The 11615-nt window shown below is 40.3% G+C and overlaps 1 protein-coding gene across 2 annotated transcripts in view; it reads left to right on the top strand.

Annotated features, from left to right (window-relative positions):
- The first annotated feature begins 14 nt into the window (after nucleotides 1-14).
- DHX57 (DEAH-box helicase 57) overlaps nucleotides 15-11615 on the top strand; it is a 44460-nt gene continuing 32859 nt past the window's right edge. For both annotated transcript variants that reach the window (XR_001512562.1, XM_006755925.2), the window contains exons 1-7: nucleotides 15-178; nucleotides 1564-1769; nucleotides 4430-4588; nucleotides 5605-5790; nucleotides 6258-7096; nucleotides 8699-8877; nucleotides 10749-10870. Coding sequence is in view for 1 of the 2 variants with exons in the window: in XM_006755925.2 (XP_006755988.1) it covers nucleotides 1570-1769; nucleotides 4430-4588; nucleotides 5605-5790; nucleotides 6258-7096; nucleotides 8699-8877; nucleotides 10749-10870 (1685 nt within the window). In the remaining variant the exon portion in view is untranslated. The remainder of the gene's footprint in view (nucleotides 179-1563; nucleotides 1770-4429; nucleotides 4589-5604; nucleotides 5791-6257; nucleotides 7097-8698; nucleotides 8878-10748; nucleotides 10871-11615) is intronic.

Below are 11615 nucleotides of genomic sequence, written 5' to 3'. Positions count from 1 at the left end.
CGGCGCTGCGAGCCGGCTGCGGCGCCCCCTCCGCGGCCAAGGGGTGTGTCCGTGTGCGCGGTCTGCGCGTCGTCCTGGTTGTCAGTGTGTAGACCCTTCTCCCGCCTTCCTCTCCCGAAGCGGTCGGTGCTGAGGATCCCGCTGTTCGGCAGGACCCCAGGCCCTGGGGCCGGGCCAGGTGGGGGGGTCGGCAGCTGAGCTGGCCCCGCCTGCGGGAGCGCTGCGTTCGGGCTCGGAGGGGTAAAGGCATGGATTGGAGGGGCCAGGTTTCATTTCCTGTCGTCTCCATCTCGAACCAAATGGCTGTTTGGGGGGCGTTGCATGCTCGGTAGAGGTCCCAGGTGTGGGTGTCTGCATGGAGCTGGCTGTGAGGGGTCCGTCGGAGATCTGCCTGGAAGGGGAGCGGTGTGTGTCAGTGTTGAGTGCCCAGCTTAGTGGTTCTGTGCCCGGGAACCAAACTTGGGTGTGAAACAAAGGATACTCTTGGAACCAAACTTAGGCCCCTGTGTCCACGGTGAAAAAAGATAGCTGAAATCGGCCTCTGCAACCTGGGATAGAACAGTAAAGTCTGTCTGTATGGCTTATGCAGCATGATTCCTGTTCCCTGGAAAACGGCTGGGGAGAGTCATATTGGATACAGCCCGCAAGTCTAAATGTAGAATTTGAGCGCAGATCTCAGATCACGTTGTAAAGGCAATACTTTCGGGGCTGGTGTGAGACAAGTTGTGGATCACTCTTTAGGCAAGCTTGCTATGGCTCGGTCTGGGTGGCTAGCCACTCTTCTTTATTTATGTATTTATTTATGTTTTATTGATTTATTTGAGAGAGCGAGAGAAACTGATTTGTTCCACTTATGTATGCATTCATTGGTTGGTTGTTGTATGTTCCCTTGATACCATTGTAACTAGCTAGTTATTAATGATAGAAAGGAGCATGGGAAGGGCAGATATTACAGGCTCGTCATTTGGGCAGCTTCACCAGGAAGCTGCAGCTTTACACTCCCCAGGTTCCAGCAAAGGAAGACAGGTGTAGGCCCCGGTGAGGTTGGAGGGGGCTAGGGAAGGTGCTGGCTGTCAGTAATGCCTGGGGACAGAAATGGTTGTCCAGAATGGGTGTGGCAATGCATGGGCTCTAGGGTTTGGAATGCCTAGTTCCCTAAACAGAGGAGTTCTATTTCTTGCTTCTCTTGGGACTCCTGTGACTCTGGGCTTCTGGGGCTCTTTTGCTCCTGCTCCCCTGCTTTCACCCACCGAATGACTGCGGTAATTTCCTAACTGGCCTCCTGGTTTCTCCTCCTCACTACCACCATCCAGTCCTTTTATTCTTCACATCGCACTAAAGTAATTGTTTTAACACATAAGTCAGTCCTACCCAGCTTTTTCCTCAATGGAAAAATATCCTCAGGTGAGGATTAACAACAACGCAAAAATAAATAAAGAACAAAAATAAAAGCAGTGTTTCCAGATCCACTTTAAAAAATAGGCTATATCCATAACTTTGAAAACAAAGAATTATTATACCTGTCTGGTGTCATGAGGTCTGTGTTCCTTTTTTCTCTTGCAGGTGAAAATGAGTTCTTCAGTAAGAAGAAAAGGCAAGCCAGGCAAAGGAAGTGGGAAAGGGTCTTCTAGAGGAGGAAGAGGAGGCAGGAGTAACGCTAGTAAATCTCACGGTGGTGGCGGCAGTGGTGGCAATAGAAAGGCCTCAAGTAGAACTTGGGATGACGGCGATGACTTTTGTATCTTCAGTGAATCAAGGTCCTCAGCCAGGTATTATGCTCTCTGAATGTCCAAAGATGGAAACGGTGTCAATTCCTAATGTATGGGACAATAGTTGCTCAGAGAAGGGGGAAGAAAAGCCAAGGAATTCTGCTCAAGTTAGTTGTTCCTCTTATTGTAAAACTTTGCAGTCCCCCTCTGTATAATATAGTCTAAATGTATGATGGCAAATAACAGCTTTTTCCTTTTGGAAGTTCAAAATGTGAAATTAACTTGAACTTCCACATGATGCTGTGAATTGAGTGTAATATCATTATTGTAACCGATGTTATGAGAATATTGGAAATGGGAAATTATGGATTTGAGGTAGCATTTTTTTTTAAGCAATATGTTTAATTGGATGATTTCCACAAACTATACATGAAGTCTCTAACCATGACAATTCAGTGAAGTACAAAACATTAAGTTACAGGGTGGAGAAGGCAGCACCAGCGGTGGCACCTTCCAATCTTGGTTGGCCTAGGGGTAAGGGCTGGAGGAAGGTTTCTTTTTAAACCAAGCCCCTCATTTCAATGTACCCTCCCTGACCACCTTGGAAATTTACCTCAAAGTTTTTTTGCCACTCCCTTTCGCGTTTGGCTTTTTCTTGAGCTTCAATTTCTTCTTCCCTTTGTCGCTTCCTTTCATGCATCTCTTTGGCTTCTCTTGCAGCTTAGTAGTTAATAACCACATTCAGCTGAAACCGGTTTGGCTCAGTGGATAGAGTGTCGGCCTGTGGACTGAAAGGTCCCGGGTTCGATTCCGGTCAAGGGCCTGTACCTGGGTTGCGGGCACATCTCCAGTAGGGAGTGTGCAGGAGGCAGCTGATCGATGTTTCTCTCTCATCGATGTTTCTAACTCTCTATCTCTCTCTCTTCCTCTCTGTAAAAAATCAATAAAATATATTTTTAAAAAAACAACACACAAAAAAAACCACATTCAACTGTACTTTCTCCTTTGCTTCCCCAGTGGTTCTTTTCAAAGTCTCCGTAATATGTTGCATTTAAATACAGAGAACGTTTCTTTCCCTTCTCAAGATTTGTGAAAATGTATAATGAAACATGCCCACCCCTCTAAAAAAGGAAAGGAAATTTAGTGAATAAAGTTAAACCTTAGAACTTATGATTTAAATATTAAAAACAGTCCTTTAAAAAATCTAAATTCCAACAATGAAGGTTGGTGAAATAAATTCTAGTAGATCTATATAAGTAATCACTTAAAATGATGTTGTAGGAGAATATTTTTTATTTAAATTCTTTATTGTTTAAAGTTTTACATGAGTCTCCTTTTTCCCCCATTGATCTCTCCCCAGGGGCTCCCACCCCCCAGCCCATGCCTCACCCCCCTACTGTCTGTGTCCATTGTTTATGCTCATATGTATGCATACAAGGCCTTTGGTTGACCTCTTATTCCCTCACCTCCCACCCCCCGCCTTCCCTCATAGGTTGGGCAGTCTGTTCAATGTTTCTATGACTCTGGTTCTATTTTTGTTCATCAGTTTATGTTGTTCATTATATTCCACAAATGAGTGAGATCATATGATATTTATCTTTCTCTGACTGGCTTATTTTGCTTAGCATAATGCTCTTCATATCGATTCATGCTGTTGCAAATGGTAAAAATTCCTTTTTTTAATTTTTTTGGTTTTTTTTTTCTTCTTTAAATATATTTTATTGATTTTTTACAGAGAGGAAGGGAGAGGGATAGAAAGTCAGAAACATTGACAAGAGAGAAACATCGATCAGCTGCCTCCTGCACACCCCCTACCGGGGATGTGCTCACAACCAAGGTACATGCCCTTGTCTGGAATCAAACCTGGGACCATTCAGTCCGCAGGCCGAAGCTCTGTCCACTGAGCCAAACCGGTTAGGGCAGAATTCCTTCTTTTTTACAGCAGCGTTATATTCTATTGCGTAGATGTGCCACAGTTTTCTAATCCACTCTGCTGGTGGGCACTTAGACTGTTTCCAAATCTTAGCTATGGTGAATTGTGCTGCTATGAACATGGGGGTGCATATATTCTTTCTGATTGGTGTTTCTTGTAGGAGAATATTTAATTTTAGGGAAATGTCAGCTTAAATTTAAAAAGGAAATAAAGCAAATTATAAAAAATTATATATGCTGTACAATTTTTAAAAGATGTATATGAAAAAGATAATGTTAATTAGGGTAACCTCTGTTTTCTTTTTTGCTCTTTACTTTTCTACAGTGAACATGTATTTTTTATAATCAGGAAATAATGATAATTTAGGTAAATATTTCAAAAGTAGGCCAAGTATTAACTCGTGAGTATTGACAACTAAGTGGGACTCTTGATTGCTTTCAGATTGGCTACCTAACATAGAACACAATAAACACTTTGTGTAGCATATTTCTTTCAAAAGTTCTCCAGTGCAGAGGGAGTCGTGATAGCATTGCTTTCTCCAGAGTGTTCTTGAGTTAGTGAACCAGTTTTAATGATTAAGAATCTGATCAGTGTTTTTTCCAGCAGTTCCAACAAAATGAAGTCTAGTAGGGATTATAGGAAACAGATGACCTCTTCCTATTCCTTGTCATCTTTTGTAAGATACTTGACAATCTAGTTCATGTTATATATATTTGGGGACTCTCAGGGGAGTGTAAAAATTCTGATTTCAGGTAAATGTGTAATTCTGTTATTGTGTCCTTTGCAGACCTAGCAACAGTAACGTAAGAAAAGGAGACACACGCCCCAAATGGAAGCCCAAAGCCAAAGTGCCCTTACAGACTCTCCATATGACTTCTGAGAATCAAGAGAAAGTGAAAGCTCTTCTCCGAGACCTGCAAGAACAAGATGCGGATGCTGGATCTGAGTAAATTATTTTATTTGAATAAATTACGATAGTGAGGAAGATGAATTGGCATTTTCACATACAGTGAAGATCCTGTGTGTCCTTAGAATACTGTATCAATAGTGATCCTGTTGTGACTGACTAGTTGAAAGTGAACTAAGAGAAATGCAAGAATAAAAGTATTCAGCAACATTTTTAAAGTGAATCTGTTTTTGCAGTATCTGTGAGCACTAGTAAAGATTGCCTTTTCCTTTTTTTCGCCCCCTTAGGACAATGCTAATATGAATTCAATAATTGCTTTATTGACAACCTTCCAAGTAAGACCTTGTCGTGAACAAGTAGAAGTATTGTTCTAGGAAAAAATAACGAGTTGATCCAATTAAATCTTAAGATTTATACTACTCATGTCCATCTGCTTAAGAGAAACAACTTCTACTCTTTTGACTATTTTGCTTTTTTATTGCAGTAGTTAATTTTTTCCACTTGCCAGAATTAATGAATGGTCAGTCATGAGCAGCTCAATTTCCATCCTATCTACAAATCTCATGTCTGTCTTAGATTTAGGGAAAGTGGGTATGCAGCAAAGCAAAAAATTAGAGGTGGTTTTTATGAATGATAAGAAAAAAGAGAGGATAGCCAAGACATACAGTAAAGAATACAGGCTCTGGGGTTAGACTGACTTGGTTAAAGTCTCTAGTTGCTCTTACCTGTATAACCTTTAGCAGTTACTAATCCTTTCTAAGTTTTAGTTGATCATCTGAAAAATGGAGATTCCAACAGTATCTCGTTGGGTTATTGGGAAGATTTTAAAAGAGGTAGTACATAAACATAGTATCTGGCATTCAGTAAATGCCTGATAAATGTTAACTGCCAAGATATAAATTAATAGGTGAATAAAAGATTAAATCGGTGACTGAATAGTGGTCAGAATCCTGTGTCCTTTGATTTTCTAAATTAAATGCTTAGACTCTTGCTAAGTTTTTCTTTGAAGTAAGTAGAAATTAATATGTAATATATGAAAACGTTACCTTTTCCAGAAGAAGCATCTCTGGGGAGGAGGAGGAGGATGAGCCTGACTGCGATGACGCGCAGTACTGGTTGGCTGGACAGGAAGCTTCCCTTGTTCCCGACGCTGATCCTTCGGATTATGCTGGCTCAGGCCCAGTGGAGCCTTATAATCCAGAACTTATAGTCTCAACAGTTGCAGTTCAAAAACTTTCCAGGTGATTGCTTTCACCGTTCATACCAGTTGGAAAAGAATTCAGGGAAACAGAAGGCATATCGTAAACCCAAGTACCCTCCCCCGCTTTGAGTGTTATCCTACTGTATGCGTTCCAGAAGTGGTGGGTGATATGTCGAATATTCTCTATTTTAGGTTAGAGCAGCGGTTCTCAACCTGTGGGTCGCAACCCCTTTGGGGGTTGAACGACCATTTCACAGCATACAGTTATGAAGTAGCATCAAAAATATTGTTATGGTTGGGGGTCACCACAACATGAGCTACTGTATTAAAGGGTCGCGGCATTAGGAAGGTTGAGAACCACTGGGTTAGAGAGATTAAGGAGGAATTAGTATTAGCAGGGACTCTTTTTCAAAATACAAACCCTGCATAGATATAGTTACAATTTCACATAAATGTATTTAAATGATTTCTTATTGCTCCTTTTTTGTCATGTTTCACACTTGGCAGGTATGGTTTCAACACTGAACGCTGTCAGGCAGCCCTGAGGGTTTGTGACGGAGATGTGGGGGCATCACTAGAATATCTGCTCATCCAGTGTTTTTCCGAGACATTCGGAGAGAGGATGAAAATCTCTGAGGCAGTTGCACACATGAGTGAGGATGAGTGTGTGGAACCGCGACAGGAAGAGGCATTTGCTCTCAAGTCAATCTGTGGAGAAAAATTTGTGGAAAGAATTCAGAACAGAGTTTGGACCATTGGATTAGAACTGGAGTATTTGACAAGTAAATTCCGTAAATCCAAGCAAAAGGAAAGTACCAAAAATATACAAGAGACTTTGCTTGATACCTGTAAATTTTACCTCAAAGGAAACTGTAAATTTGGATCAAAATGCAAATTCAAACATGAAGTGCCCCCAAATCAAATTGTTGGAAGAGTAGAAAGAAGTGTAGATGATTCTCACCTTAATGCTCATGAAGATAAATCTTTTTTATATGAACTTGAAATTCGATTTTCTAAAGACCACAAATACCCCTACGAAGCTCCCCTGGTGGCATTTTATTCCACCAATGAGAGTCTACCTCTGGCTTGTCGTTTACATATTTCTGAGTTCCTTTATGGCAAGGCCTTGACTTTTGCAGAAACTGCAGAACCTGTTGTATATTCTTTGATTACTCTTTTAGGGGAAGAATCAGAAATAGTCAATCTACTAATAAATACCCATCACAAGTACAGTGATCCTCCAGTAAACTTTCTGCCAGTATCCTCTGGGATCAGAATAAATAATCCTTTTTGTCGTAAACCAGTGATTCCACATAATTCTTTTGTTTCAAGTCGAATTCCAGAAGGTATGTAAGGCATTGACCACGTGGAGTGCATTTTGGGGCACGGGGGGCAGGGGCATTCAGAATGATGGACTAAAGAAGTCAGAGGTTCTGAGGGATAGTCTAGGATCTCCCAGGGACCTCAGGCAAGTCATTCTCCTCAGCCAAGGGCAAAAAGGAATGAGAATCCCCTGAACAAGGGCCTGACTGTAATTGGAAGGCCCAATTTTGTCACTGTGATTAGGCTCCCTGAATTGAAAGTTTGAAGTGATTTGTAAGTTTACTCTAGCAGTTGAGGGTGGGAAGAAACTTACAGCATCTTCCCAACAAACCTGTTTTATTTAATTCGTTTGGTTTTACTTTTTTATTTCTGATACTTTATGTGGCATTACTTTCAATTGAGTTTTTAGAGGTAGCTCTCTTTATATACACTACTATTCGTATTCTCTTGCTCTTAGTACACTAGACTGCCAAAATTCACTGGAGTAGGGCTATCTTCATGAATCCCTAAATCCTCAAATAAAGAAATGTTTGCATAGGCTTCTGGCTTTATCCAGATCCAGGTTTGTTATACAATTCTTATACTACAAGTAAATCCCTTCAGTTCATCAAAGAGCTCTCTCTTATTGCTATCTTTCTTTCAGAGGAATAAATTTTCATTGTTCACCAGAGTTCCTAGGTAAACGTCAATAAGTAGAGAACGCGGCACTGAGTCATGGGTGCCGAACAGTTGTCCAGTTTCCTCACTCGACACTTGACTCACTCCCAAATGTCAGCTTCTAGCACCAGGATTCAAATGCATTTCTCAAGAAATGACAAATTGTGGGTTGTGGACTTTTTAGAAATTATGGCTTTATTGGGATGTAATTTGCATACCATAAAATTCACCCTTTTGAAGCTTACAATCAAATGATTTTTAATATGTTCACAGAGTTGTGCAACCATAGACAGTCTAATTCCAGGACATTTTCCTCACCCCAAAAAAGAAACCCCATACCTATTATTAGTCACTCCTCTTTTCCCCCAACCCCTGACAACCAAGAACCTCTATTCTTTCTCTATGGATTTGCCTACTCTGGGCGCTTCATAGAAATGAAATCATACAACACGTGGCTTTTTGTGTCTGGCTTCTTTCACTTAACATGTTTTCAAGGTTCATTCATGTTGTAGCATTTGTCAGTACTTCATTCCTTTTCATTGCTGAATAATAGGCCATTATGTGAACATACCTCATTTTTTTTAATTGGTTCATCATTTGATAGGTTGTTTGTTTCACAGAATTTTAGGTGCATTTGCCAGTAGTTTAAACTTTCAGTTAATTCCTTGAATGTAAAAAGTCTACTGGGTTAACATTTAGCCATGCCATGATTTTCTCTTGTTTTTAACTTAATTTTGTTTTTAACAGTAGCCACTTATACTTGAGTAAAGTTTGTTTGAAGGTGCATCTTAAGTTCTTTAGCAGTAGAAGTAGTAGTATTGAAATGAATGAACCTGCTTTATTCATGCTTTAACTTTTTCTCTTATTTTATGATTTTATTGTTGTTGTTACTTTGTTAGACGATGATTTTCCCCCTTTGATAAAGAAAGGGCTCCATATCGAAAATGTTTCCTTTTGTCCCCTTCAAGTTGAAAAAGAATCATTACCTGAGGAGGAGACAGATGAGGATGAAGGTCCTGCACCAGTGGTAGTGGAGAATGAAAGCTATGTGAACCTTAAGAAAAAGATTTCCAAAAGATATGACTGGCAGGCAAAATCAGTACATGCTGAGAATGCTAAAATCTGCAAGCAGTTCCAAATAAAACAGGTAGGGTATTCTGAGAGAATGGCTAGCATTGTCTCCCTTATGTATGGATGAAGGGATTGAGGAATTGGGAAGCTTTGGCTACCCTCCCTAGTATACTTCTGGTTCTCTTTTACTGAGTGGTCAATTTATGCATGCCACAGCAAACTTGGGCACATAATCTAGATAGTTTTGGAAAGTCCAATGGCTGGTGAAAATGAAATACACACCTGTATACCAAGTATTCTCAGAATCACGTGGCTTTGGTACTATGACAGACAATCTGATGAGTAGAAGGAAAATTAATGCTGTACTGTGATTTACTTTAGAGGAATCACTGTAGAAAAGGAAACAGGTAAGGGGGAATTTTTATCCATTTCAAAGGCTCACAGGATAAATAACTTCCCCTAAGTCACACAAATAGCTAGTAAGCGGTAACATAGAGGTTCAAGCTAATTCTGTTTCCAAAGCCTGTGTTGTTTTTACCCCATTCACATGAAGATTATTTTAAAAGAACCTGCCAGTGAACTGTGAAGGCAGAGTTGGGTGTGGGACAAAGGGGAGTGGCTTAATCAATTTGGGGATTGGATTAGAGATGCTGTGTAAGGGCCCTTCCAGTCCTAAAGTTCTGTGATTCTGATTTTGACACAGTATAAAACTATCCATATATAGTACAACCAGAGGCCTGGTGCACAAAAATCATGTACTGGGGAGGGGGGGCCTAGGCGGGTAGAGAGGGGGCCCTCAGCCCGGTCTGTGCCCTCCCGCAGTCCGGGAGCCCTCCGGGGATGTCCAACTGACAGTTTAGGCCCACTCTCTGCTCTCTGCAGGGAGTGGGCCCAAGCTGGCAGTCAGACATCCTTAGTGTTGCCATAGAGGCGGGAGAGGCTCCCGCCACCACTGCTGTACTCACCAACTGTGAGCCGGCTTCTGGCTGAGTGGTGCCCCCAATGTGGGAGTGCACTGACCACCAGGGGGCAGCTCCTGCATTGAGTGTCTGCCCCCTGGTGGTCAGTGTGCATCATAGCAATTGGTAATCCCACTGTTTGGTCAATTTGCATATTAGCCTTTTTATTATATAGGATACCCATAGAAAGTCAAAATGAATAGAAAATCACACCATAAGGATAGAAACAAAAAAGTAGCATGTTCAATTGGTCAGTGTGCTTAGAAGTGATAAATTTATGTGATAAAATTATATGCAGAAAATGATATGTTGGTATAAATTTCTTACATTATTCAAAAACACATCCACTGTTAATGTGTAACACCATTTAGCATTGACCATTAGATGTCAGGCTGAGTTGCGTAGATGTGATAATTGGCCAAAAAGAACCCTTTAATCAGTACTCTTACTATTATTGATTTTGGTAGAAATCTGATATTGTGTAGAATTGTGCTGTTCAATATGGTAGCTTGTAGTCGTGTGGCTATTTAAATTTAAATTCATTAAAATAAAATAAAAAATTCAGTTCCTCAGTAGCACTGGCCACAGTAAAGTGTTCAGTAGCCACGTGTAGCCCAGGGTTACTATCCCAGACAGTGTAAATATAGAACATTTCCATCACACCAAGAAGTTCTATTAGGCAGTGCTGGTGTAAAAACTCCTGCAGGAAGAACTGAATAAGTACTCAGCAAGAGGGGTTTATTTCTCTTCTAAGGTCTTCCCGTTTATTCCGATGAGGAAACCACAGATTCCACAGCTTATTCTGGCTGATTCTCTGAGCAGTCTTCTGACTAAAGTCATCAGTATCCACCCCCAACAAATTTGCAATTTCTTTCTCTGAATAAATTGTTAAAGAGCAGGAAGGGTGGGTCTGTGGTTTTTCACATTCAGAGCTTTATGAGAGGTGGTTCAAAATAACCCAACTGATACTTATCTTTTATGTTCTTAGACCTCCAGACAGTTCCAGTCAATTCTGCAAGAAAGACAGTCACTGCCTGCTTGGGAAGAAAGAGAAACCATTCTTAAATTGTTGAGCAAGCACCAAGTACTTGTTATCAGTGGTATGACTGGGTAAGTATACAATTTACTTATAATGCAGCTTTCATCTGTAAATATGGTATTACCCTGTTTACCGTAGCCAGTTCTGTTTTTGAAAAGCCAGTAGTTGGTGTTATTTGCTCTTATTCCTATCAAATATTAAATAATATTTCACAGGAATTAATACTACAGCATCTGTAGCCAGCAGAGCCAAATTACACAAAACAAACATAAAACTCGGAAATACATCTAGGAATTTATGGACATCGTACACCTCTGCTGTGATGTAATTTTAAGGCAAAAGGTTTAGCTGAATGCTTTTAACAAAGCCCATTTTAAAAGGTAAAGAACAGCTCCAGAAAACTTACCTTCTAAATTTATTCTGCTTTCCTTAGAGCTTTTATTTGTTCTTTTAAGAACAACTTAGGGCACATTATTTTTCCTGTTTCACACTCTCTATATGTTATCAAAAACTACTTAGCAGGGACAAGTCACAGGTATAATTTAATTGTCTATTCAAGGGTTCTCAATTTAATCATTACATTTGTGCCCAGACTCACTGATACAGTAGTAACTTTGTATTTTGTAGTTTCTTATCTTTTTAACCTCAGTTCACTTGTAGCCAAGTCAATACACGTCAAAGGGAAAAATATAAAGTATTCTAATCTTAGACAAGACTCCTGTTTCTTTTTTTTTTTTTGCCCCCACAAGAAAACAAATCCATTTTTTTTTTTTTCAGGAAGTTTAAACCCTTGAGGGGTAGCATTTCGGTTTCTGT

Source organism: Myotis davidii, unplaced genomic scaffold (assembly GCF_000327345.1).
Source record: "Myotis davidii unplaced genomic scaffold, ASM32734v1 scaffold151, whole genome shotgun sequence".
Taxonomy (NCBI): domain Eukaryota; kingdom Metazoa; phylum Chordata; class Mammalia; order Chiroptera; family Vespertilionidae; genus Myotis; species Myotis davidii.
Note: the sequence above shows the minus strand (reverse complement) of the source record. Positions and strands in the feature narration are given on the sequence as shown.